This window comes from Macaca mulatta, chromosome 19, assembly GCF_049350105.2.
Source record: "Macaca mulatta isolate MMU2019108-1 chromosome 19, T2T-MMU8v2.0, whole genome shotgun sequence".
In the NCBI taxonomy this organism is placed as follows: Eukaryota; Metazoa; Chordata; class Mammalia; order Primates; family Cercopithecidae; genus Macaca; species Macaca mulatta.
In genome coordinates, this window is record NC_133424.1 from 55,940,277 (window position 1) to 55,966,525 (window position 26,249).

At 52.4% G+C, this 26,249-nt stretch overlaps 2 protein-coding genes and 1 long non-coding RNA gene across 6 annotated transcripts in view; 1 reads left to right on the forward strand and 2 right to left on the reverse strand.

Annotated features, from left to right (window-relative positions):
- Positions 1–5,168: 5,168 nt before the first annotated feature.
- ZNF575 (zinc finger protein 575) lies at positions 5,169–8,101 on the forward strand. Of its 3 annotated transcripts, none has more exon segments than NM_001194192.3 (4): positions 5,169–5,505; positions 5,770–5,871; positions 6,314–6,479; positions 7,001–8,101. In NM_001194192.3, coding segments are annotated over 2 exon segments (738 nt in total). In that variant the 5' UTR covers positions 5,169–5,505; positions 5,770–5,871; positions 6,314–6,400; the 3' UTR covers positions 7,660–8,101.
- Positions 8,102–16,569: 8,468 nt separating this feature from the next.
- The window catches only part of XRCC1 (X-ray repair cross complementing 1), a 34,915-nt gene continuing 25,235 nt past the window's right edge, over positions 16,570–26,249 (reverse strand). For both annotated transcript variants that reach the window (XM_015124156.3, XM_077983159.1), the window contains exons 6-17: positions 26,077–26,188; positions 25,661–25,770; positions 25,476–25,587; positions 24,626–24,884; positions 24,159–24,275; positions 20,375–20,468; positions 20,086–20,218; positions 19,618–19,672; positions 19,384–19,523; positions 17,402–17,492; positions 16,867–16,942; positions 16,570–16,760 (exon numbers count right to left, since the gene is read on the reverse strand). In XM_015124156.3, the coding sequence (XP_014979642.3) occupies positions 16,647–16,760; positions 16,867–16,942; positions 17,402–17,492; positions 19,384–19,523; positions 19,618–19,672; positions 20,086–20,218; positions 20,375–20,468; positions 24,159–24,275; positions 24,626–24,884; positions 25,476–25,587; positions 25,661–25,770; positions 26,077–26,188 (1,413 nt within the window). In that variant the 3' untranslated portion in view covers positions 16,570–16,646. The remainder of the gene's footprint in view (positions 16,761–16,866; positions 16,943–17,401; positions 17,493–19,383; positions 19,524–19,617; positions 19,673–20,085; positions 20,219–20,374; positions 20,469–24,158; positions 24,276–24,625; positions 24,885–25,475; positions 25,588–25,660; positions 25,771–26,076; positions 26,189–26,249) is intronic.
- Positions 22,327–23,682, reverse strand: LOC144337570 (uncharacterized). The gene is made up of 2 exons (XR_013410780.1): positions 23,379–23,682; positions 22,327–22,990 (listed from the first exon to the last, which is right to left on the reverse strand). It is a non-coding gene; the product is annotated as an uncharacterized LOC144337570 (long non-coding RNA).

Here is a 26,249-nt window from a genome sequence, read left to right on the forward strand (position 1 = left end):
TCAAAAAAAAAAAAAATTATGTGGCTGAGCACATGGAGAGGCACTTTGAGCACTTTGGGAGGCCAAGGAGGGTGGATCACTTGAGGTCAAGAGTTTGAGACAGCCTGGCCAACATGGTGAAACCCCATCTCTACTCAAAAAAAAAAAAAAAAAAAAAAAAAGTACAAAAAATTAACTAGGAGTGGTGGGGCACGCCTGTAGATCCAAATACTTGGGAAGCTGAGGCATGAGAATCACTTGAACCCAAGAGGCAGAGGTTGCAGTGATCCAAGATTGCGCCTCTGTAACATAGCAAAACCCTGTCTGGGCAACAGAGCAAGAGTGTCTGAAAAAAAAAAAAAAAAAGGAAAAGAAGACATCCAGAACCCAGATAGTCTTGAAGCAGGTAGAGAAAACCTCAGAGCTAATAAGGAAAGAGACCACTACTACTCCTGCTGCCCTCCTCCCCTCACCTTGCCTAGTTCACAAGACAGGAGGAAAGAGAGAAAGAAACAAAAGTAAGATAAATAGCCAGACAACCTTGGCACCACCACCCGGCCCTAGGAGTTAAACAAAGTAATAATAATAACATCAACCCCTGGCCTAAACTACTTGTGTTATCTGTAAATTCCAGACACTGTATGAAAAAAAGCATTGTAAAACTTTGTTCTGTTAGCTGATGCACGTAGGCCCCAGTCACGTTTCCCACGCTTGCTCAATTTATCACGACCCTTTCACGTGGACCCCTTATAGCTGTAAGCCTTTTTTTTTTTTTTTTTTTTTTTTGAGACGGAGTCTCGCTCTGTCGCCCAGGCTGGAGTGCAGTGGCGCGATCTCGGCTCACTGCAAGCTCCGCCTCCCGGGTTCACGCCATTCTCCTGCCTCAGCCTCCCTATTAGCTGGGACTACAGGCACCCACAACCGCGCCCGGCTAATTTTTTGTATTTTTAGTAGAGACGGGGTTTCACCGTGGTCTCGATCTCCTGACCTTGTGATCCGCCCGCCTCGGCCTCCCAAAGTGCTGGGATTACAGGCGTGAGCCACCGCGCCCCGGCCGCTGTAAGCCTTTAAAAGGGTCAAATATTTCTTTTTCAGGGAGCTCGGCTCTTTTTTTTTTTTTTTTTTTGAGACGGAGTCTCGCTCTGTCACCCAGGCTGGAGTGCAGTGGCCGGATCTCAGCTTCAAGCTCCGCCTCCCGGGTTCACGCCATTCTCCTGCCTCAGCCTCCCGAGTAACTGGGACTACAGGCGCCTGCCACCTCGCCCCGTCTCTACTAAAAATACAAAAAAAAACTTAGCCGAGCTCGGCTCTTAAGACGCGAGTCTGCCGACGCTCCCGGCCGAATAAAAAACCTCTTCCTTCTTTTTTTTTTTTTTTTTTTTTTTTTTGAGACGGAGTCTCGCTCTGTCACCCAGGCTGGAGTACAGTGGCCGGATCTCAGCTCACTGCAAGCTCCGCCTCCCGGGTTTACGCCATTCTCCTGCCTCAGCCTCCCGAGTAGCTGGGACTACAGGCGCCCGCCACCACACCCGGCTAATTTTTTGTATTTTTAGTAGAGACGGGGTTTCACCGTGTTAGCCCGGATGGTCTTGAACTCCTGACCTCGTGATCTGCCCGTCTCGGCCTCCCAAAGTGCTGGGATTACAGGCTTGAGCCACCGCGCCCGGCCCTCTTCCTTCTTTAATCCAGTGTCTGAGGAGTTTGTTTGGGGCTCGTCCTGCTACACTAAGAGAATGTTTCTCATTTATTCCAGGCATGAGGTCTCATGCATGTCTGGCTCAAGCTAGACAAAGCTGAGGACCCAGAGGTGACTCAGTCTGGCTGGTTGGGGAGAGAGGTAGGGACAGCAGGTCTGAGACACAGGGAGGTGTAGGGATTTGGGGAGCTCAGGGGAGGGAGGAGCCAGGGAAAGGAACTCCTTACTGAGAAGGTCCCCTAAATAAGACCTTCTCACCCCTGGCACCCTTTCCTGTTGTTTTTGCAGAATTTCTAGACCATTTATCTGTCCTTTGAAGACACACCCTAGATGGGGTTTATAGGCTCAGCTGTGAGATGTTCTAAGAATTAGACTTGGTTTCACCCTTCTCAGCTGTAGGACCTTGGGCACAAAACTTACCTTCTTCTGGGTTCCAATTTTCTTATCTGCAAAATGAGGTTGAAAACAGTTCAACAGCCTGCCATAGTACAGGTGCTCAATGGGAACTGCCCATCATTATTTTGTCACTATCCTTGACTTCCTACCTTTGCCACCTCCACCCACTTCCAGGCCCTGCTGAGTTAACCTGGTTTTCTTTTGTTTGTTTGTTTTTGAGATGGAGTCTTGCTCTGTTGCCCAGGCCAGAGTGCGGTGGTGCAATCTCAGCTCACTGCAACCTCTGCCTCCTGGGTTCGAGAGACTCTCCTGCCCCAGCCTCCCAAGTAGCTGGGATTACAGGTGCACGCCACCACACCCAGCTAATTTTTGTATTTTTAGTAGAGATGGGGTTTCGCCATGTTGGCCAGGCTGGTCTGGAACTCCTGACCCCAAGTAATCCACCCACCTCAGCCTACCAAAGTGCTGGGATTACAGAGGTGAGCCACCGTGCCCAGCCAGATTTAACCTATCTTAACCTGGCCACTTTTCCATCAGCACACCCTCTGCCCCATTCAATGGGCAGCAAAGCATAAACGCAAATTGCCCGGACTGCAGGGCCAGGCTGAGGGATTCAAATCCTAGCTCTGCTACTTCCTGGCTGGGATGACCTTCCCCTCCAAACCTCATTTTCCTCCTCTGTACAAGGATGATAGTAGCGTCTCCTCTTAAAACATTGCTATGGGGATTAAATAAGTTAACCACATAAGGACAGCTTCCAGTGTATAATAAGTGCTAGCAATTAATACTGTAATTAATATATAACAATACCCTCACTGGTCTTCTGGCTTCTACTCTGCCTCCTTAAAATCATGGTTCTTGAAAATAGCTGTGGCCCTAGAGGCTGGGCACGGTGGCTCACACCTGTAATCCAGCACTGTGGGAGGCCGAAGTGGGAGGATCACCTGAGGTCAGGAGTTTGAGACCAGATTGGCCTATGTGGTGAAACCCCATCTTTACTAAAAATACAAAAAAAATTAGCCGGGCATGGTGGTGGGTGCCTGTAATCCCAGCTACTCAGGAGGCTGAAGCAGGAGAATTACTTGAATCTGGGAGGTGGAGGTTGCAGTGAGCCGAGATCTTGCCACTGCACGCCAGCCTGGGCGACAGAGCGAGACTCCATCCAAAAAAAAAAAAAAAAAAAAAAAAAAAGGCAGGCGCAGTGGCTCACGCCTCTAATCCCAGCACTTTGGGAGGCCGAGACAGGTGGGTCACGAGGTCAGGAGATCGAGACCAGCCTGGCCAACATGGTGAAACCCTGTCTCTACTAAAAATACAAACATTAGCTGGGTGTTGTGGTGAGCACCTGTAATCCCAGCTACTTCGGAGGCTGAGGCAGGAGAATCGCTTGAACCCAGGAGGCAGAGGTTGCAGTGAGCCAAGAATGCGCCACTGCACTCCAGCCTGGGGGACAGAGTGAGACTCCATCTCAAAAAAAAAAAAAAAAAAAGAACGAAGAGTCACTTCAAACTAATATAATGTGTGGAGCTCATTTAGATCTTGAGTCAAGCAAATGAAGTGTAATAAAAAGATATTTATGAGATATGATGTTTGACATTTAGCTTCAGAATCATTTGGGAAGAGTGGATGGGGGTAAATGAAACAACACTAGTCATGAGTGAATAATTATTTTAAAAAAAATTTTTTAAAGATATGGGGTATTGCTCTGTTGCACAGGCTGGAGTGCAGTAACACAATCATAGCTTATTGCAGACTTGAACTCCTGGGTCAGTCCCACTCCCTATCCCAGTGAAATAGCTAGGACTACAGGCTGCCACTAAGCCAGGCTTTTTTTTTGGTTGTTTTTTGTTTTTGTTTGTTTTGTTTTTTTAAAGATGGGAAGGTGTCTCGCTATGTTGCCCAGGCTAGGATTTTTGTTTGGGTTTTTGGTTTTTTTGTTTGTTTGTTTGTTTGTTTTTGAGACAGAGTCTCACTCTGTTGCCCAGGCTGGAGTGCAGTGGCTTGATCTTGGCTCACTGCAACCTCTGCCTCCCAGGTTCAAGCCATTCTCCTACCTCAGCCTCCAGAGTAGCTGAGATTACAAGCGTGTGCCACCACGCCCGACTAATTTTTGTATTTTTAGTAGAGACGGGGTTTCACCATGTTGGCCAGGCTAGTCTTGAACTCCTGACCTCAAGTGATCCGTCCACCTCCACCTCCCAAAGTGTTGGGATTACAGGAGTGAGCCACCGCGCCTGGTCCCAGTCTAGTTTAGAACTCCTGGGCTCAAGTGATTCGCCTACCTCTGCCTCCCCGAGTGCTGGGATTACAGGCACGAGATAGGGAGCCCGGCCTAGGCACTTTCTATTCTAAACACTTTCCATTGATTATCGTATTTAATCCTAACAACGCTCCATTTTATAGATGAGGAAACAGGCCTAGAAAGAGAGCTAGAAAGGGTCACACAGCTAGAAACTGGCACAGCCGGATTCCAAACCAGTTACCCAGGCAATGTGGCTCCAGTCCAAATAACCCCGCCAAACTCCCAGGGATCGCAGACCTTGCGGGTTATCGGACTGGAGACCCACCCGTGCAGAGGACTTTTATGGGCATTTCCTGGTCCTTCCTGCACCAGGCAGGAAGGTGTACCGCCACTGCTCGGGAAGAATGCCGAGCTACATGCCACCCCAGGCCTAGCACCACGAGCATGGGCCAGGGCACCTCGGGACCACCCAGGCTTCCGAGGGGGAAGGTAGATGGGGACGTGGCTGAGAATCTTGAATCACCCAAGAGCGAGGTGTGCTGAGGCGCTATGCAAATAACGTGCCTTTTATTGGGCACTGGCTGTCTCTGAACCCGGAGTCCCGCCTCCGCCCTCTCTCGAAGAAATGGTCAGACTTTTTGCAAACGCCTTGAAGGGTGGAATTAGCAGCGAGCTCTTGAAACTGCCTCTGGAGATGGAACCCAGCGGAATTCTCGAAAAGAAGAAGGACATTAAAAAGAGGGGTGCATGTATTGATTTCCAAGCGCAGTTTGTCCATGTTAGTCTTGCACGTGCTTGACTCCAGTCAGCCACCGTAGGCCCCGCCACCGGCGGTGCACTTTCCGTCGATCCGGTAGCTTCGCGCTTGCTCACGAACTTGCCTGCCTAGCTGGCGCACCCAGCCCCTCCTTCCATTCCGTCTCCCCCTGCGCAGCCTCTGCCAGCCGGCACTGCGCATGCTTTCTGACGCCCACTTTGGTCCAGCGTGGGAGGAGGGGATGGAAATGAGGTTGGGCCGAGCAGCTCGCGCGCGCTCCCTTCCCTGCCCTCCCCCGACGCCGGACGCGCGCCGGGCGGTGCAGCTTCGCTGGTCCGAGGGCAGTGCAGCAGCAGCAGCAGCAGCAGCGGCTGCGGCCGTGGCCGCGGCGGGAGGAGCCCGAAGCTCCGCCCCCGGGGAGGGGCCGTCCTGCAGGTGAGGGGGCAGGGGTTCGGGCGCGGATACTGGCTTGCAGGCTGAATGCCAGAATCACCCCGAGGGAGAACGGTTGTGGTTCGGACGCCTAGATTCTGGAGGGGCTGTGCATTGGTGCCTGAGCCTCGGGAGGGTGCATCGATGCTTGAATGTCTGATTCGGAAGGGTGCATTGACTCCTTTACGCTTGGGACTCTGAGGGAGAAGTCAATTAGGGGTCTCTGGACCGCGACACATGCCAGGTTCCTTACGTATCTTCCTCCAGGTCCCCCCTCTATCCTCCACGGCCCCATCCAAGCCAGGGATGAAATTTAACAGCAAGAAGGACGCAGTTGACGCGGCGTCAATGAACTAAGTCAAAAGCCGGGTAAAGCTAGGTCTTCGACGTGAAGCCTCGCGCACTGTGCTCATAGGCCCCTCCCCTGGAACGGTGATGAAAGACCTGCCCACTCCGCTCGAAGGCCCCCGCCTCCTGGGTCTAGTTTCAGAACAACAGACTTTGGTCCTATTTGTACAGCTCCGCCCATTCCAGGACTGCAGGGTCTGGTGGGGAAGGTCCCGCCCACTCTGCACACAGGCCCCGCCCGCTCCGCGCTCAGGGCGGTCGCTGAGTTAGTTGTGGAGACCCCGCCCACTCTGCTCAAACACTTCAACCCTGGGTTTAGACAGCGAAGGGACTGCCTCTGGCTTGAATTTGCATAGCCCCGCTCACTGTGCTCTTAGGTTCCGCCCAACCGCTAAGCCTGCCCTCGCCTTAGCACCCCATACTTACAGACCTTGCTCCTAAACAGTCTGATCCTTCATTTTAGGCCCTCCAACCCTATCCCCATCAGGCTGGTAATCACCGCCTTCACCCCCAACCCCGCGCCCTGCCCCTAGGTTCCTGTGCCAGCAAGATGCTGGAGCGAGGCGCGGAGTCCGCGGCCGGGGCCACAGATCCTAGTCCCACTGGCAAGGAACCGGTAACCAAAGAAGGTGAGAGTGGCCCCGCCTGTGAGTAGGGAGCATTCTCCAGGAATAGGGGCCAAGATAATCACATTCTGGGGGAATCTCAGGGTGAAAGTTTGAGGGCCCCAGGGTGATGACTATCTGGGATCCCCAAAAATGGCCACGTTCTGGGAAATCCTCCCATTTGGCTCAGAGAGAGCCTCAGTAAGCATTTGCTAGGGCTCAGGAAATTACAGAAGGGACGGGGCAGGGATGACATGCGGGATGTCAGGGTGATCACTGGGAAGACACTAGAAACGGATACGTTGGTAGCTTTGAGGAAGCCTTAGGAGCTCTGGGATCCAGGAAAGTAACCCTTTGGAGTCCCTCAGAATGACGCCTGGGGGGAGGGGGAGCAGAAACATGCAATTTGGGGAGTCTCAATATGATGCTTGAGGTGCCCAGGTACACTTGGAGGAGCCCCTCGAATATCAAAGTCGTGGCGGAGCCTGGCCTAGGCCCAGGGCGTTGGCTGCTTCCTGGCGCCCACCAGCCCTCCTGTCCCCCAGCTCCCCACCAGGGCCCACTGCAGAAGCCCAGCCAGTCAGCTCCAGGGCCCACCGCGTCCGCGAGCGCGCCTCCCAGGCCTCGCCGGCGGCCCCCGCCCCAGCGCCCGCACCGCTGTCCCGACTGTGACAAGGCCTTCTCGTACCCGTCCAAGCTGGCCACGCACCGCTTAGCACACGGCGGCGCCCGACCCCACCCATGCCCAGACTGCCCCAAGGCCTTCTCCTACCCCTCCAAGCTGGCAGCCCACCGCCTCACGCACAGCGGCGCCCGCCCGCACCCGTGCCCACACTGCCCGAAGGCCTTTGGCCACCGCTCCAAGCTGGCGGCTCACCTCTGGACCCACGCACCCACCCGCCCCTACCCGTGCCCCGACTGCCCCAAGTCCTTCTGCTACCCTTCCAAGCTGGCGGCCCACCGCCACACGCACCACGCCACCGATGCCCGCCCCTATCCTTGCCCGCATTGCCCCAAGGCTTTCTCATTTCCCTCCAAGCTGGCTGCCCATCGCCTATGTCACGACCCCCCAACCGCACCCGGCAGCCAGGCGACGGCCCGGCACCGATGCTCCAGCTGCGGCCAGGCCTTTGGCCAGAGACGCTTACTGCTCCTTCATCAACGCAGCCACCACCAGGTGGAGCACAAAGGGGAGAGAGACTGAGCCCTCCCTTGGCTCACTGTCCCCCTCTGCCGCCAGCCCTCGCCAGTAAGAGGTGGGATTTCTAAAACCGACCGTATAAGCTCCCTCTTCCAGATAGCTGGCAGAGGGCAAGGCAAGGGATTGGCCATTTATACTGGGCTTGAACTCAGAAGCCCGAGGAACTCTTTGCTCCCCTGCTTTGGGGAGATCTCAAACCATGGACATGGAGCTGTGCTTTGACAGCCCTGGCTCTGCTTCTCCCCACACACTTACATGGCAAAGGTAAAGTCTGCTACTATCGTGGGTTGATGAGGATTGTGGGCAAACAGGCTCTCTTGTTAAAAGTTTAAATTGGTGTCTCCACTTTGGCCATATGACTGTATCTAAGAAACTGAAAATATATGCTTGTCTCAACTCTTCCACTTGTGGAAATTTATTCTATAAACTCATGTATGTGAAAAAAGCATTGTGTATAAGGGTGTTCACCGCAGTGCGACTGTTGTGGCCAAAGACTGGAAGCAACTCAAGTGCCCAAGAACAGAGGACCGACTATTGAATTATAGCCATGGAATGGAATAGGTAGCCGTAGGAAAAAAAAAAGTGCTGTATGTACGGATGTGGAAAGATCTCCAAGATACACATGGTGATAAAAGGGTATGCCACTGACCATTTAAAGACATTCAAGGCTGGGCATGGTGGCTCAAGCCTGTAATCCCAGCACTTTGGGAGGCCAAGACGGGCAGATCACGAGGTCAGGAGATCGAGACCATCCTGGCTAACACAGTGAAACCCCGTCTCTACTAAAAAAATACAAAAAAAAAAACAAGCCAGGCGAGGTGGTGGGCGCCTGTAGTCCCAGCTACTCGGGAGGCTGAGGCAGGAGAATGGTGTGAACCCGGGAGGCGGAGCTTGCAGTGAGCTGAGATCCGGGCCACTGCACTCCAGCCTGGGCGACAGAGCGAGACTCCGTCTCGAAAAAAAAAAAAAAAAAAGACATTCAAAAGCCCAAGCTTCAGGTTGGGTGTGGTGGCTCACGCCTATAATCCCAGCACTTTGAGAGGCCAAGGCGGAAGGATAGCTTGAGCCAGAAGTCCAAGAGCAGTCTGGACAACATAGCAAGACCCCATCTCTACCAAAAAAAACAAAAGCTGGGTGTGGTGGCATGTACCTGTAGTCCCAGCTACTTGGGAAGCTGAGGTGGGTGGATCACTTGAGCTGGCAGGTCAAGGCTGCCGTGAGCTGTGATCGTGCGACTGCCTTCCAGTCTGGATGACACAGCAAGACCCATCTCAAAAAGAAAAAGGAAAAAAATCCCAAGGTTCAGAGCCATCCCTGACCCACTTCTTACAAGTTGCCAGGCCTTGGACAAGCTTTCTCACTCCTCCGGACTCAGATGCCTTTGCTGTAAAATGGGTGGGTTATAAGGCATTTGTAAGGGGCAAGCAACACCTCAGGCAAAGTCAGTTCCCCTCTTAGAGCCTGTTTCTCCCATTGTAAAATAAAGATGAGCAAGCTAGCATGGGACTACTCTTCATTCCACAAATATTAAGCACCTCCTGTGTGCTGGGCCCTGCATGGGGTGCTGGGGACACAGCAATGAAGACAGACCTTGTCTAGTGAGGAAAGTGGACACTAATTTTAAAAAGCAGCAGCAGCAGGCCACGCAGAGTGGCTCAGACCTGTAATCCCAGCATTTTGGGAGGCCAAGGCAGGTGGATCACTTGAAGTCAGGAGTTCGAAACCAGCTTGGCCAGCATGATGAAACTCCGTCTCTACTAAAAATATAAAAACTAGCTGGGTATGGTGGCGTGCACCTGTAATCCCAGCTACTTGGGGAGGCTGAGGTACAAGAATCGCTTGAACCCGGGAGGCAGAGGTTGCAGTGAGCCAAGGTTGCACCACTGCACTCCAGCCTGGGCGACAGAGACCCTGCCTCAAAAAAAAAACAAAACAAAACCAGCAGCAGCCAAGTCATTCATTCATCTATGTATGTATGTATATAGAGATAGGATCTATGTTGCCCAGGCTAGTCTGAACTTCTGGACTCAAGCAGTCCTCCCACTTTGGCCTCCCAAAGTGCTAGGATTACATGTGTGAGCCACCATGCCTGGCCCCAAGTCCATTTAGAAGAACAAGTAGGAGAGCCTTGGCTCCCCACCCCCTCAACCCAGATACAAAAATTATTACAAAGCTGTGCAGTAGTGAAATTGGTGGTGTTGGCTTGAAAACAGGTCAGTGGGAGACAACTGAGAGCTCAGAAACAGACCTGTGCTTATGCTGACATATGACAAACTGGACCTGTAGATCTGGGAGTGGCAACCTTTTCTATAAAGGGCCAAACAGTACAGACGGTACCTGACTTACAATGGTTTGAATCAGGACTTTCCAACTTTATGATGGGTTCATCTGGATGTAGCACCATTGTAAGTCAAGGAGCATCTCTTTTTTTTTTTTTTTTTTTTTTTTTTTGAGACAGGGTCTTGCTCTGTTGCCCAGGCTGGAGTGCAGTGGCACGATCACAGCTCATTGCCCTGAACTCCTGGGCACAAGTGATCCTCCTACCTCAGCCTCAGAAGTAGCTGGGACTACAGGCACACACCACCACACCTGGCTTATTTATTTTTATTTTTGAGACAGTCTTGCTCTGTTGCCCAGGCTGGAGTGCAGTGGCATGATCACCACTCATTGCAACCTCTGCCTCCCGGGCTCAAGCAATTCTCCTACCTCAGCCTCCTGAGAAGCTGGGATTTCAGGTGTGCGCCACCATGCCCAGTTAATTTTTGCATTTCTAGTAGAGATGGGGTTTCGCCATGTTGGCCAGGCTGGTCTCGAACTCCTGACCTCAAGTGGTCCGCCTGCCTTGGCCTCCCAAAGTGCTGGGATTACAGACGTGAGCCACTGCACCCAGGCCCCAGCTAAATTTATTTTTTATTTTTTTGTAGAGATGGGGGTCTCACTATGTTGCCCAGGCTGACCTCAATCTCCTAGCCTCAAGTGATCCTCCTGTCTTGGCCTCCCAATGTCCTGGGATTCCAGGCGTGAGCCACTGAGCCCAGCTGCATCTGTTACATTTTTAAGTTCTGCAGGCCACACAGCGTCTTCCACAACTATTCCACTCTGCCACTGTAGCAGGAAAGCAGCCACACACATTACAATACATAAATGAATGAGCATGGCTGTGTTCCAATAAACATTTACCAAAATTCTAAGTAGGCTGGATTTTGCCTATGGGCTGTAGTTTGTTGTGACCTGACATGGATGAGTGGAGGATGGACAGACTAATCAGTAAATAAGGCTAAGAGACATGGGGAAAAATTAAGTTGAATCCCCTGTTGTATAGAAGAATGATCCCCCAAAGATATCCACATTTGAATCCCCAGAACCTGTATGTTAGCTGGCATGTAGCAAAAGGGACACTGCAGATGTGATTGAGATGGGTAAGTTATCCTGATTATTCAGATAGGCCCAATATAATCACAAGGGTCCTTATATGGGAAAGAGGGAAGCAGGAGACAGAGAGAGGTGATCATAAAAGCAAATATTCGAGTGATGGAAGACCCCAAGTCAAGGAATTTTGCCTACAAAAGGCAAGGAAATAAATTCCTCCTTAGAGCCTCCAGAAGGATTGCAACCCTGCTGACACTTGATTTTAGGCCAGTGAGGCTGATTTTGGACCACTGACCTCCAGAACTATAATAAAATTAACTTGTGTAGTCTAACGCCACTAAGCTTATGGCAATTTGTTACAGCAACAATGGGAAACTACTGCAGATCCCTACCTCACACCATATGCAAAAATACGTTTCTGGGAGTTTAAGATCTAAATTTGAAGAGAAAAACTCAAAAACATTTACATGGAAATAAGAATTATCTTAGTAACTCCAGAAGTAGAGACAATATCCTTAAGAGACAAAAGAGTATAAATCATAGATGAAAAGATGGGTAGGCCAGGCACGGTGGCTCTCACGCCTGTAATCCCCCAGCACTTTGGGAGGCCGAGACGGGCAGATCACGAGGTCAGGAGATCGAGACCATCCTGGCTAACACGGTGAAACCCTGTCTCTACTAAAAAAATACAAAAAAAAAAATTAGCCGGGCGTGGTGGCGGGCGCCTGTAGTCCCAGCTACTTGGGAGGCTGAGGCAGGAGAATGGCATGAACCCGAGGTGGAGCTTGCAGTGAGCTGAGATTGCACCACTGAACACCAGCCTGGGCGACAAAGCAAGACTCCGTCTCAAAAAAAAAAAAAGAAAAGATAGGTAAATGTGACCATAAATGAATGTAAAGTTATGACTAGGATGGATGAGATGTAGTATTTTAAGAGTGTGTACCTGGCATATCCTATTATACAGTGGAGGTTAGGAAAGGCCTTGTTGAGGATGTAATGTTTGAGCTGAGATCTGAAAGTTGTGGAGGAAGGAGAAAGTTGAAAGTGTCCATAGACTAGATAAAGAACATGTGGTACATATACACCAGGTAATACTATGCAGTCATAAAATGGAATGAGATCACATCCTTTGCAGGGACATGGAAGGAGCTGGAAGCCATTATCCTTAGCAAACTAACACAGGAACAGAAAACCAAATACTGCATGTTCTCACTTATAAGTGGGAGCGGAATGATGAGAACACATGGACACAGCTGGGCATGGTGCCTCACGCCTCTAATCCCAGCACTTTGGGAGGTGGAGGCGGGCAGATCACCTGAGGTCAGGAGTTCAAAACCAGCCTGGCCAACATGGCAAAACCCCCTCTCTACTAAAAATACGAAAATTAGCCGGGCATGGTGGCAAACGCCTGTAATCCCAGCTACTCGGGAGGCTGAGGCATGAGAATCCCTCGAACCCAAGAGGCAGAGGTTGCAGTGAGCCAAGATCATGCCACTGTACTCCAGCCTAGGTGACAGAGTGAGACTCCATCTCACAAAAAAAAAAGAACACATGGGGGGAACAACACACACTGGGGCCTGTCAGGGGATGGGGGTGAGGGGCTAGGAAGAGCATCAGGAAGTATAGCTAATGGATGCTGGGCTTAATACCCAGGTGATGGGATGATCTGTGCAGCAAACCACCACGGCATACATTTACCTATGAAACAAAACTGCACATCCTGCACATGTACCTCTGAACTTAAAAGTACGAGAGCCGGGCATGGTGGCTCACGCCTGTAATCCCAGCACTTTGGGAGGCCGAGGCAGGTGGATCACCTGAGGTCGGGAGTTCAAGACCAGCCTGATCAACATGGAGAAACCCCATCTCTACTAAAAATACAAAATTAGCCGGGGTGGTGGCGCATGACTGTAATCCCAGCTACTTGGGAGGCTGAGGCAGGAGAATTGCTTGAACCTGGGAGCCGGAGGTTGTGGTGAGCCAAGATTGCACCACTGCACTCCAGCCTGGGCAAAAAAGTGAAACTGTGTATCAAAAAAATAAATAAAAATAAAAAATAAAAATAAATAAAAAATAAAAGTAGGAGAAAACAAAGTGTCCAGCATAAGGGCTAGGACTGAGCAGGTTGCTGTACTGTACTCTAATCAGGCCTTTCGGGGAAGGTTCTGGGAGGGGTAAGGGGTCTACTCTGTCCTCCTAACCCAGCAGTGCTGCTTGTATCCACGTTTATACAGAGAGCTGTGCTGTATATGTGAGCTGGAGAGTTTCTCCAAAGCAACCACACCAGCAGCAAAGTTTCAAAGACACATACTCATTTGAGAGGGTGTTGATCTGATCCAACCTTACTTTCACAGATGGGGGAAATGAGGCCAGGAAAGATGAGATTTATTGGCAACCAAACCACAGGGCAGTGCCTGAGTCTAGGTGGATCCTGGGTCTCTTGATAGCCTGACACCCACCCAGCTGTTCCTTGAACACATAATGCGCGCTCCTGCCTCAGGGCCTTTGAACTTGCTTTTCCTCTGCCTGGAAGGGCTCTCTCAGATACTCCTTACTTCTCCCAGGTCCCTGTAAGTCCTCCGAAAGGCCATCCCCAATCACCCTATCTAAACTACCAAGACCTTACCATTGCTGTCACTCACGATGCTATGTTTTCCTTGCTCTCACAGCATTTCCCACTGTCCAAGGCTGCATTGCACATGCACCATCTCTGTCGCCCTGTACAATGTCAGGCCAATGAGACTGGGGACTACTGTCTGTTTTTTTCATACTGTCTTCCCAGTGTCTCCCACATGGTGGCTGTGGTAGGCAGAGTAATAGCCTCCCAAAGATATTCACATCCTGGCTGGGCACAGTGGCTCATGCCTGTAATACAGCACTTTGGATGGCTGAGGCAGGTGGATCACCTGAAGTCAGGAGTTCGAGACCTGCCTGGTCAACATGGTGAAACCTCATCTCTACTAAAAATACAAAAATTAGCTGGGCATGGTGGCAGGCGCCTGGAATCCCAGCTACTCGGGAGGCTAAGGCAGAGAACTGCTTGAACTCAGGAGGCGGAGGCTGCAGTGAGCTGAGAATGTGCCACTGTACTCCAGCCTGGGCGACAGAGAGAGACTCAGCCTCAAAAACAAAAAACAGGGAGATTATCCCAAATGATCCAGGCAGGCTTAATGTAATCACAAAGATCTCTTGTTGCCCAGGCTTAAGTGCAATAACATGATCTTGGCAGACTGCAACCTCTGCCTCCCAAGTTCAAGCGATTCTCCTGCCTCAGCCTCCCAAGAAGCTGGGATTACAGGCATTTGCCACCACACCTGACTCATTTTGTATTTTTAGTAGAGATGGGGTTTCTCCATGTTGGTCAGGCTGGTCTCAAACTCCCAACCTTGGGTGATCCGCCTGCCTCGGCCTCCCAAAGTGCTGGGATTACAGGCGTGAGCTACTGCACCTGGTCTACAATCACAAAAATCTTTACATGTGGAAATACGGAACAGAAGAGTCAAGGTCAGGGTGATGGGATATGAGAAGGACTCAATAGGCCATTGCAGGCCTGGAATATAGAAGGGGAATGGAATGTGGGCGGCTTCTAGAAGCTGGAAAAGACAAGAAAGCAGATTCTCCCCTCAAACCTCCAGAAGGAACGCAGCCCTGCCTACCTTGATTTTTAGCCCAAGGATACCCATTTTGCACTTCAGACCTCCAAACCTATAAGATCATAAATTTCTATTGTTTTAAGCCACTGAGTTTGTGATAATTTGTTACAGCAGTAGTACAAAACTAACATGGTGAGTTATCGGTAGGAATGTGAATGAGCAAATGAATGAATAAACGTGAAGTCTAAAGCCACGCTTAGGCCGGGCGCGGTGGCTCAAGCCTGTAATCCCAGCACTCTGGGAGGCCGAGGCGGGCGGATCACGAGGTCAGGAGATCGAGACCATCCTGGCTAACACGGTGAAACCCCGTCTCTACTAAAAAAAAAATACAAAAAACTAGCCGGGCGAGGTGGCGGGCGCCTGTAGTCCCGGCTATTCGGGAGGCTGAGGCAGGAGAATGGCATAAACCTGGGAGGCGGAGCTTGCAGTGAGCTGAGATCCGGCCACTGCACTCCAGCCCGGGCGACAGAGCGAGACTCCGTCTCAAAAAATAAATAAATAAATAAATAAAAAATAAAGCCACGCTTAGCTGGGCGCGGTGGCTCAACACCTGTAATCCCAGCACTTTAGGAGGCCAAGGCGGGAAGATTGCTTGAGGCCAGGAGTTTGAGGCCAGCCTGGGCAACATAGTGAGAGTCCATCTCTACAAAAAAGAGAAAATTTCTCAGGTGTGGTGGTACACGCCTTTAGTCCCACCTACTCAGGAGGCGGAAGCAGGAAGATCGCTTGGGCCCAGGAGATCGAGGCTGAGTAAGCAGTGATTGCACCACTGCACTTCAGCCTGGGCAACAGAGCAAGACTCTGTCTCTAATAATAATGTAAAACCATCCTCATCAGAAAGAGACAGAAGTGAGACTGGTAACCCTTGGTTGATGAGGCAAAAGTTGGGAAAGGGCTTGGAATGTCCAAGAAAAGGTTACCCAAAGGTCAGATCTCAAACCTACCTCTGACCCTGGCCTCTGTCCTGTTCAAACCCCCTCCTAACCTTCCCACCCTCAGATTAAAGTCCAGGCTTCTCAGCCTGGAGTTCATAGACCTTCAGGCCAGCCCTGTCCAAAAGACCTTTCTAGAGTGATGCAAGTGTTCTCTGTGCTGCCCAATACAGTAGCCACTGGCCCAATACAGTAGCCACTGAGCAACTGAAATGCATGGCCACTGTGACTACAGAAGTGAAGTTTACATTTCATTTCATTTCATTTTAATTAATTTAAATAGCTACCTGTACCCAGTGGTGATCACACGGGACAGCAGAGCTGCAAGGACTGTGCCTGGCTTTCTAAATCTGCCCCCAAAGCCTCTTCACCAAAGGCAGCAATGTTCTTCTGCCTGCCTCAGGCTGCTTCCCACCTCCTGACCCATGCTGTGGCCTCTGCCTAGAGCACCATCCCATCCTCTGCCCTGATTCCCTCACAATCAGCTCAATTCCCACTTAAACGTGGTGGAGCCTTGAAGGGGGTCCAGGGTTTGAGTGGGTTGCTTAAAATGTCCTTTCCTCCCATTCTACCTCCTAAATTAGGTGATGTAAAACCACGGTGGTGACATTCATTATACAGCTACTTCTGAAAACCCTGGAGGAAAGGCACTATCCCTGGCCTGGGGATGCTGAGGCTTCAGGAGAGAGACGGACCTCATGGGTACCGAGGCCTCCAGCCACGAAGGGACAGCCAAGACACAGGTGTGGCTCACAGGGCCAGAACAAGTTGAGGGGCAGTGCTGAGAGTCAGATTCCCAGTTCCCTGCCTCTTGCCAGCACAAGGATAAGGAGCCAAGCAGAAGAGACAAATAGTTCCTTCTCTACTAGATCTCTGATGGAGATGCCCAGCATTCTTCCCCAGGTCCCAGGGAGCCTCTTAGCGTTTTGGGAGACTCCTGGGTGAGAATAGGCAGCTGCTCCAAACCAACTCATCTTTATTAAATGCATCTTTTGTGTGTGTGTGTGTGTGTGTGTGTGTGTGTGTAGCACATACTTCAGGCCTGTGGCACCACTCCATAGAGCTGGTGAGGAAGTAACTTCTGTTTCTCGTTGCAACTGTAGATCCATCGGGGACGAACAAATGCCAGGGAGGGGTTATCCATCAAGGCCTGCAAGGTGGGGTGGAGTCCATACAGGAATGTGTCATCAAGGGGAGGACGGAGGAGATGCAAAGGTGTGCCAGGGTCTCCCATTCTCTGCCTCTTTGGTACTCACCTCCTCAAAGCTGGGATCCCATTCCTGTGCCGTGATCACAAACTGAACCCGGTCGCTCATATAGTCCTCGAGTTCCCTGGTGGGAGAGAAGAAAAGAGGTAGAAGGCACATCAGGGAATCAGCACTGACATCCTACTCCCCAGCCACTCTCAATGGCTGTCCTCACACTGTCCCCACCTATTCCCCCTCTAGGCTGCCTGTGGTGACTCCATTCTTCCATGTATCCATCTTGCCATAGCTACAATGACCAGAGCTCCCACAGTGGCTAATCCTCAGGCCAGCCCTTTCAGAAGCAGGGGTAGGGGTAGGGATCCTCACTGTAGAGAAGAGGAAACTGAGGCAAGCAACGTATCCTGGGCTGCCGGCAGTGGGCAAGCTGGCATTCGGATTCCATGGCCTGTGCTCACCTGCTGGGCATGGCCCTTCTCCATCCTTCTGATGGTCTTCTTTCCCACACCCCCACCCCTCCCAGCAGGTCCCTGAGCCCTGCCCTGGACCCATCACCCCTTCCCCACCCCAGTCCCTGGAGATTCACCCATTGAAGGCCGTGACATATCGGATGAGTTTCCGCCGCTCATCACCAGGGAACTCCCCGTAAAGGAAGAAGTGCTTCCCCTGGAAGAAATCTGCAGGAGAGAAGGGGGCTAAGGTAAGCGTGAGGCCCCAGGAGTTCCCAGGACCAGACAGGAGTGACAAGGCTGACCCAGCAGCTGAGGAGAGGGCTGTCCACATGTGGGCAGGGATTGATGGTGGGCAGTGGCCCCTGCCCAGCGGCCCATCAGAGCCTTCTGGGGAGGTAGGCAGGTTGGTTGGTTTGCTTTAACAGTATAAGATACAATGACTATTATTGCAATTTGTTTCTGACAGACAGGCGGGAGCCACTTATCTCTCTCTTTTCCTTTTTAAGACAAGGGCTCACTCTGTCGCCCAGGCTGGAGTGCAGTGGAGTGATCTTGCCTCACTGCAACCTCTGCCTCCTGGGCTCAAGTGATTCTTCCATCTCAGCCTCCCCAGTAGCTGGGATTGCAGGTGTGTGCCACCACGCCCGGCTAATTTTTAAACTTTTTGTAGATAGATGGGGTATTGACATGTTACTCTTGGGCTCAAGCAATCCTCCCACCTCAGCCTCCTGAGTAGCCAGAACTACAGGTGCACACCACTATGCTCAGCTAATTTTTAAAACTTTTTGTAAAGACGGGTGAGAGGGGCTGGGCGCGGTGGCTCAAGCCTGTAATCCCAGCACTTTGGGAGGCCGAGACGGGCGGATCACGAGGTCAGGAGATCGAGACCATCCTGTCTAACACGGTGAAACCCCGTCTCTACTAAAAAATACAAAAAACTAGCCGGGCGCGGTGGTGGGCGCCTGTAGTCCCAGCTACTCGGGAGGCTGAGGCAGGAGAATGGCGTGAACCCGGGAGGCGGAGCTTGCAGTGAGCTGAGATCCAGCCACTGCACTCCAGCCTGGGTGACAGAGCCAGACTCCGTCTCAAAAAAAAAAAAAAAAAAAAAAAAAAAAAAAACAAAAAGACGGGTGAGAGGGAGGGGCGGTCTCATCTCACTATGTTGCCAAGGCTGGTCTTGAACTCTTGGACTCAAGCAATCCTCCCACCTTGGCTTCTCAAAGTACGGGGTGAGCCACCATGCCTGGCCTGCCTGGAGCCACTTAATGAGCTTAGTCCAGGCTGGAAACATCAGTATCTGCCACTTCTTCACCTTTGCTCTCCTTTCCAACCAGTGCCTTTCTTGCTCTGACTTTTGGGGTTGCTCCTTTCCATTTTAAGGTGACTCTCTAGGCCATCAATTTGCTGATGCCACTTTAGGGGCTTTGGAGAATCAAAGCATCTTCCTGCCCATCACCCAAGAGAAACTGGCTGGAAACGGCTCTTCTGGAAGTCCGCGAACCACACCTCTGCACAGCCCCTGGCTGCCTTTCCTCTGCTCCCTTCATTCTCAAACAAGCTCTGCCTCCCTGCCCCCCATCCCACAACTCCCTGCAGAGTTTCCCCATTCTCTTTCGTTCTTATTATTTTACACTGGAAATGCACACACACAATGTGTGCAGACAGCATCCACGTCCAGAGTGATGGCTGATGTTAAAGCCAACACTGGTGTGCGCCCACCCAGGGCCTGACAGAGAGCAGTGCCCCTGTCACCTGGTGTGTCCGGCTTCACCCCAGACCAACAGAACGGCACCTGGGCAAGTGAATCACTAGCATGAGGGTGGGACCCTCACCCCTGATGTGAAAAAAAGGAGGTCACACCTGGCACATGGCTGCAAGGGGAGTGGTCAGCACAAGAAATCTGGAGGGGAGAAAAAGGCAAGACACAGAGAGGATGCTGAAGGGAAGGGAACAAGCCTAGCAGAACCTGGAGGTGCTGAGGCAGGGAGTGGGTTGAGGAAGGAGAGGGGAGGCAAGACACAGGGACAGCAGTGACCCCAGGGTTGGCCAGGGCAAGTCCCAGTTGAGAACTGAGAAGGGAAAATGCTGCTTCAGGAGGGATGGGGGTATTTCCCACCTGGGAGCTCAGGGACTGGCAGATCAGGTGGCTCCTGGTGTTCCTCATCGTCCGTGTTCTCATCCGTGGAGCCTGCATATGGGTCTTCCCCGTTCTCCTCCTGGCCAGGGGGTGGTCTGTGTTCCTTCTGCTCAGCCACCCTGGAGGTGCCCAGAGGAGTAGAGAGTGAGCATGCAGGGCAGCCTCCCCTACACCCAAGGCCAGGGACACCCCAACCCCCAGCCCCAGCCCTACCTCCTCAGCTCATCCTCTGTGTCCCCAGAATCTTCCGCCCCGTTGTCCTGTCCTTCTACAAGTAGAAGCTCAGTCAGTGCAAGGCTGCCTTATCTCCTAGGAAGACTGGCAGCTCTCCCAGCGTGGCACAGACCCAAGCATCTCATGCCCCCGGCCTAAACTGCCCTCCAGATCCAGTCATCTGGGCCCCTACCCCCTCCTCCCTCAGACCCAGGAGTCCAGGCCCCAGGCCCTCCTCCCTCAGACCCAGGAGTCCAGGCCCCAATCCCTCCTCCCTCAGACCCAGGAGTCCAGGACCCAGCCCTTCCTCCCTCAGACCCAGGAGTCCAGGCCCCAATCCCTCCTCCCTCAGACCCAGGAGTCCAGGACTCAGCCCTTCCTCCCTCAGACACAGGAGTCCAGGACTCAGCCCTTCCTCCCTCAGACACAGGAGTCCAGGCCCCAGCTCCTCCTCCCTCAGAGTCTGACCTGACTGTTCCCCCTCAATGTCTATATCTTCCTGGAGCACTGGTGAGGCTGCTTTGGTCTCTTCAGGGGATGGGGGCTTCTGGGGTAAGCTGGGTCCCGTTGCCTGAGTGGGTTTGGTTTTGGTCTGGGGGCGCTGAGGAGGGAGAGTGGGTGGGTGAGGAGGGCAGGAACAGTGTGGGTGTGATGCAGGGGTACCTGCAAGAGGCAGGAATGGGAAGTTTGGGGTGCCACAGCAGACCCATGTCATCCTCCCACTACACCCTCCCCCACTGGACAGCGGGCATCAGACCTTTCGAGGAAGCTTGGGGGCTTCATCTCCACTGCTGCCGCTGTGGGAGGCCTCATCCTCCTCGCTGCTGGAGCCTGGCCCTGCCATGAGGTACCTAGGGGAGGAATCAGGCCTCAGACAAACAGGCCCGAGGGAAGTGGGGAGGGCATTCAGGAGGCAACAGCCACTGGTGTTTACTAAAGACTCACTCTGGTGGGCTTCATGGTCTTGCTCCCAGCCCATTCCCTCCCAGCTCAGGAAGGCCCCAGTGAACCCAGTTAGCCCAGCCACCTGCCCTGCAGACCTGGGCACCCCCTTTCTTCCCCCTCCCTTTTTTTTTTTTTTTTAAAGACAGAGTCCCATTCCATCACCAGGCTGAAGTGCAGTGGTCTGATCTCGGCTCACTGCAATCTCCGCCTCCAGGTTTGAGCGACTACCCTGCCTCAGCCTCCCTAGCAGCTGGGATTACAGGTGCACACCACCACGCCTGGCTAACTTTTTGTATTTTAGTAGAGATGGGGTTTCACCATGTTGGCCAGGATGGTCTCGATCTCCTGACCTCGTGATCCGCCCCCCTCGGTCTCTGAAAGTGCTGGGCGTGAGCCACCACTCCCAGCCTTTTTTTTTTTTTTTTTTTTTTTGAGACAAGATCTCACTCTGTCACCCAGGATAGAGTGCAGTGGTATGATCTTGGCTCACTGCAACCTCCACCTCCCGGGGTTCAAGCGATTCTTCTGCCTCAGCCTCCCCAGTAACTGGGTTAACAGGGCATGTGCCACCACGCCTGGCTAATTTTGTGGTTTTTGTTTTGTTTTGTTTAAGTACATACGGGGTTTCACCACGTTGGCCAGGATGGTCTCGAACTCCTGACCTCGAGTGATCCACCCACCTCAGCCTCCCAAAGTGCTGGGATTACAGGCATGAGCCACTGCACCCGGCATTCCCCCCTTCTTGGGGAAGAAATGTCTCAATTCAGAAAGGAACGAAAAATCAGAACTTTCCCCTTTGAGAATCAAAGTCAGTTTCTCATTAGGAAAATACCCACCATTTAAGGGGAAAATCTCAAAGCAAATACGTTTTAAAGACCCCAACACTATAATCATGGTTCCTTAAGCCACTAACATTCCAGGAAAAGAATTTTCCCAGCTCTAACAACAGTAGCAGATTGACACTTACATGGGACTTCCTACATGCCAGGTAGCACATGACAAATACTGAGTCACTGAATCCTGAGGTAGGTGCTATTTTTAGCCCCATTTTACAGATGAGGAAACTAAGGCACAGAGAGATTATTTAATCTGCCCTAAGCCATAGGAAGGTATGCAGAAGCAAATGAATGTATTAGTTCCATTTTTCGGAGACATACGTGTTAAGACCCTTCTGCATTTAATTTGGTTGTTTTAAAGCTAGTGAAATGCTGTTTGGGTAAGTCACACTCATAAAACGGTGCCTTACAGGAGATTCAGAGGATTTAAAATGTAGTCGTTCATTAACAGTCAAAGTCGGCTTATTTATTGAGACAGAGTCTCGCTTTGTCCCCAGGCTGGAGTGCAGTGGCGTGATCTCGACTCACTTCAACCCCCACCTCCCAGGTTCAAGGGATTCTCCCACCTCAGCCTCCAGAGTAGCTGGGGCTACAGGTGTGCGCCACCATGCCCAGCTAATTTTTGTATTTTTTGGTAGAGATGGGGTTTTACCATGTTGGCCAGGCTGGTCTCAAACTCCTGACCTCAAGCGATCCACTCGCCTCGGCCTCCCAAAGTGCTGGGATTACAGGCGTGAGCCACCGTACTCAGCCCAATTTTTATTTTTGAGATAAGGTCTTGATTTGCTGCCTAGACTAGAGTGTAGTGGTGCAATTATGGCTCATTGCAGCCTCGACCTCCTGGGCTCAAGTGATCCTACCACCTCAGCCTCCCAAGTAGCTAGGACTACAGGTATGTGCCACCATACCTGGAAAATTTTTTTCATGCTTTGTAGGGATGGGGTCTCACTACGTTGCCCGCATCATATAGTTAATTATTTTTTTTTTAATTTTACAAATGAGTACAAGCCAGAATTTTTAAAAATATAAAATGCTTTGTGAATTCTTTTTGTTAAGACCAGTTGCAAATCCAACATTGTCTGTCTTTTTCCCTTTTCTTTCATGCCCTCCTTAAGCTCTCCCAGGTAGATAATAACGCATATCTGGTTCCTTCTGCCCCAAATATAGCACCAGCCCATCCCCTCTTCTGTTCCTAAGGCCCCAGCCTACTCAGGAGTCCCTACCTGCAGCCTCCCCTTGACAGTCCATCCCTCCCAATAGAGCCTGCCCTGCTGCCATCAAACCTTCAGTGATTCCCCTCTGCTCACAGAGGAGGGCCCTGGAGCCGGATGGGCTTCAGAATTTTGAATCTTTCAGATTTCAGAGAGGCAAATGGCTGGCATACAGATTGTTACATAAACTCCCAGTAGGGCCTGGGGGAGCACCCCATGATCAAACCCACTAATGTTTCTGTAGTTAAGACCATGACACACTTAAGGGGATAAAAAAAAAAAGTCCGCAAATAGCCTCACATTAGTTCAGGATGACTGCAGCGAAATGAGTTTGTGCTGAACCTAGAAAAGAACTTTCAGCTTCTAGAGATGTTTGGATTCCTGAACAACAGATGAGGGTTCTGTGAAGCTGTATGGAGCCCAGTGTGTAGGCCGGGCTCCAGAAGCCCCTTCTGACCTGAGCCTACCCACCTCACAGCCTCATTATCCCCCAAGGCAGATCATTTCTCAAATACACCAGGTACAGCTAACTTCTGAACACACTCAGGCCATAGAGTACAATCCAGCCTCCCCTCCAATCCACGGGCCTCAGATCTGAGCCTGCTGTGCTCAGTCCAAAGCCTTCTGTGGTTCCTACTGCCCCAGTCCCATTTTTCCTGCCACTTCTTGCCCCATGTAAGCTCAGCCTCACCTACAACTCCTCCAGGCAGCCAACAGGCTGCCCTGACCTTGTCTCCTCTGCCCAGCATGTTCTCTGCCTCTGTTCAGCCTGAAAAATCTCTCCTGGGACCTTGAAGACCCCTCGCTCTCTGCAGGCCACCCCATAGAGCCTCCACTCCACTGTTACAATTCTGATCCCTCATCAAAGTGAGAAGCCTTCAAGGGCAGGGCTCAATGACTGGATCCTCAGCCTTGCACAGTCCAGCCTGGCACCAAGCAGAGGCTTCTGGGACTCATTTTAGTTTTTGAGGGTTTTTTTGTTGAGATGGAGTCTCGCTTTGTCCCCCAGGCTAGAGGGCAGTGGTACGATTTTGGCTCCCGGGTTCAACCGATTCTCCTGCCTTAGCCTTCCAAGTAGCTGGGATTATACGCATGCACCACCACACCCAGCTAATTTTTGTATTTTTAGTAGAGACAGCGTTTCACCATGTTGGCCAGGCTGGTCCTCGAACTCCTGACCTCAAGTGATCCACTTGCCTCAGCTCCCAGAGTGCTGGGATTACAGGCATGAACTACTGCACCGGGCCTCACTTTGAATGAATGAATATGTACCCCAGCACTTGTTCTACCACCCCTGAGTCTTTGCACAAACTACTCCTCCAGACTTTTCTGATAAGCAGGCTTCACAGAGCCCTGTGACCTCCCAGGCAGGTCCTCCTTCCCTCATCTGGAGTACCCCAGCCCCTGCCCCACTCCTCTCAGTAATCTGTTGATTCTGGGCTGGGACCACCTGTGTTTCCACTGGCAGGCTCCGGTCTGACTTCTCTCCAGATCCCTGGCATTGCCCAGCACAGAATAAGGAGCAGGGTTGGTGTGTGTGTGGCCTCACCTTCGGGAGGGCAGCCGCCGACGCATGCGGTGACAGTCCAGCACCCACTCCTTACGCACGATGCGGCCTCCCAGGCCTAGGACCTGGCTGTACTTGGGGGTGTTGGCAAAGGCACAGCTGGTGGGGGGCAGAAGTGAGGATGTCAGTTAGGTGTGATCTGAGGGGCAAAGAGGAATGAGAGAGACAGGGGAGACAGAGGGAGACAGAGAGAGAGAGAGAGAGAGAGAGAGAGAGAGAGAGAGAGATCGTGAGATCGAGGTGGGAGAAATAAAAAGAGGTTGGAGACCAAGGGAGAGATGCAAAAATCAGAGAGAAGACAAAGGCTACAGAGTGCAAGCGAGAAAGAAAGCGAGTGAGAGAGAGAGAAAGCATGCAGCATAGTGGACACAGAGAAAGCACAAGGTGGAGGAGACACAGGAAGCTGAGGGAGAAACTGTAGCGGCACAGACAGTGGGGTGCTAGCCTACATGAGATGCGTGCTGTCCTGGGTCCAGTCTGGCCGGTACTTGGCCCCAAGCTCTAGGGCCTTATCTCGCAGCTCAGAGCGGAATGGGTTCTGGAAGCCACTCAGCACCACTACCACACCCTGAAGGATCTTCCCTAGCTCCTCTGGGCCAGCTCGGGGTCGTCTGGGCTCGGTGCCTTCTCCTCGGGGCTTGCCTGTCACTGCCCCCTGTGCTGGGGCAGGGACTGGGACTGCGGCTGGGGTACTAGTGGGAGCTGGTACTGGAGAAGCCAAAGAGTAGATTCAGTTACCACCACTGGGACTCAACCCCCAGGCCCTCCTCCCTCAGACCCAGCAGTCCAGGCCCCAGCCCCTCCTCCCTCAGACCCAGAAATCCAGGCCCCAGCCCCTCCTCCCTCAGACCCAGGGGTCCAGGTCCCCAGCCCCTCCTTCCTCAGACCCAGGGGTCCAGGCCCCCAGCCCCTCCTTCCTCAGACCCAGGGGTCCAGGCCCCAACCTCTCCTCCCTCAGACCCAGGGGTTCAGGCCCCCCAACCCCTCCTCCCTCAGACCCAGGGGCCCAGGTCCCAGCCCCTCCTCCCTCAGACCCAGGGGTCCAGGCCCCAACCTCTCCTCCCTCAGACCCAGGGGTTCAGGCCCCCAACCCCTCCTCCCTCAGACCCAGGGGCCCAGGCCCCAGTCCCTCCTCCCTCAGATTCAGGAATCCAGGCCCCCAGCCCCTCCCCCTCAGACCCAGGGGTCCAGGCCCCCAGCCCTTTCTCCCTCAGATTCAGGACAGCAGACTCCAGCCCCTCTTCCCCTAGGCCACAGGAGCACAGGCTCCTATGGGAACAAGGGATCTAGTTAGGTTACATTTAGGTCTCTTGGGAACAGATGGCAACAGCTGGGCTGGTGGTTTGCTGGGGGTCTTCTTTTCTTCTTGGTTCAAATCCAACTTCCTCTTCCCTTTGGGAGACTCCTGGGGCTGAGGGGATGGGGATGGGTTGAGGCCTCCAGCTTCTCTCCTCCTCCACCCCACCAAAGTCTGATGATTTCACCTTGGAGGTGCTGCCTATGGCCCTGGAGACTGGAGAGGCTGAGGAGGCAGCACTAGAGGCCTGGAGGGTAGCAGCTGCATAGCTGGGTCCTGCCGGGTCGCTGGCTGTGACTATGAAGGCAGAAAGTGGATTCAGGATGAGAGGGCTGAGCCCCAAGACCCTTTCACTCCCATCTATGGGACACAGAGTACTGTTCCCAAATCCCACCCATGATCCAGGAGTCCCAGCCCCCAGACCCCTCATCCCTCAGGACACAAGAGGCCAGGCCCACCTTCCTCCACCCTGAGACCCCATACAGGACTCCACTACCCTCCTCCCTCAGACCCAGGAATCTGAGCCCCAGCCCCCTCTACCCTCAAACCCACGAGTCTAGGTCTCAACCCTACTCACTCAGGACCCAGGTTGTCCAAGCTCACCTGGGGATGTCTTGTTGATCCGGCTGAAGAAGAGAGCCCCCGGCCTCAAAGAGTTGGCGCTCTCATCCTCCTCCTTCACACGGAACTGGCCGAGCTTGGTCACTGTCACCTTCTAAGGTCCCGCAAGTTCAGTGTTATAGGTGGGCTGCTGGCAGGTGGGGGTGGAGAGGCAG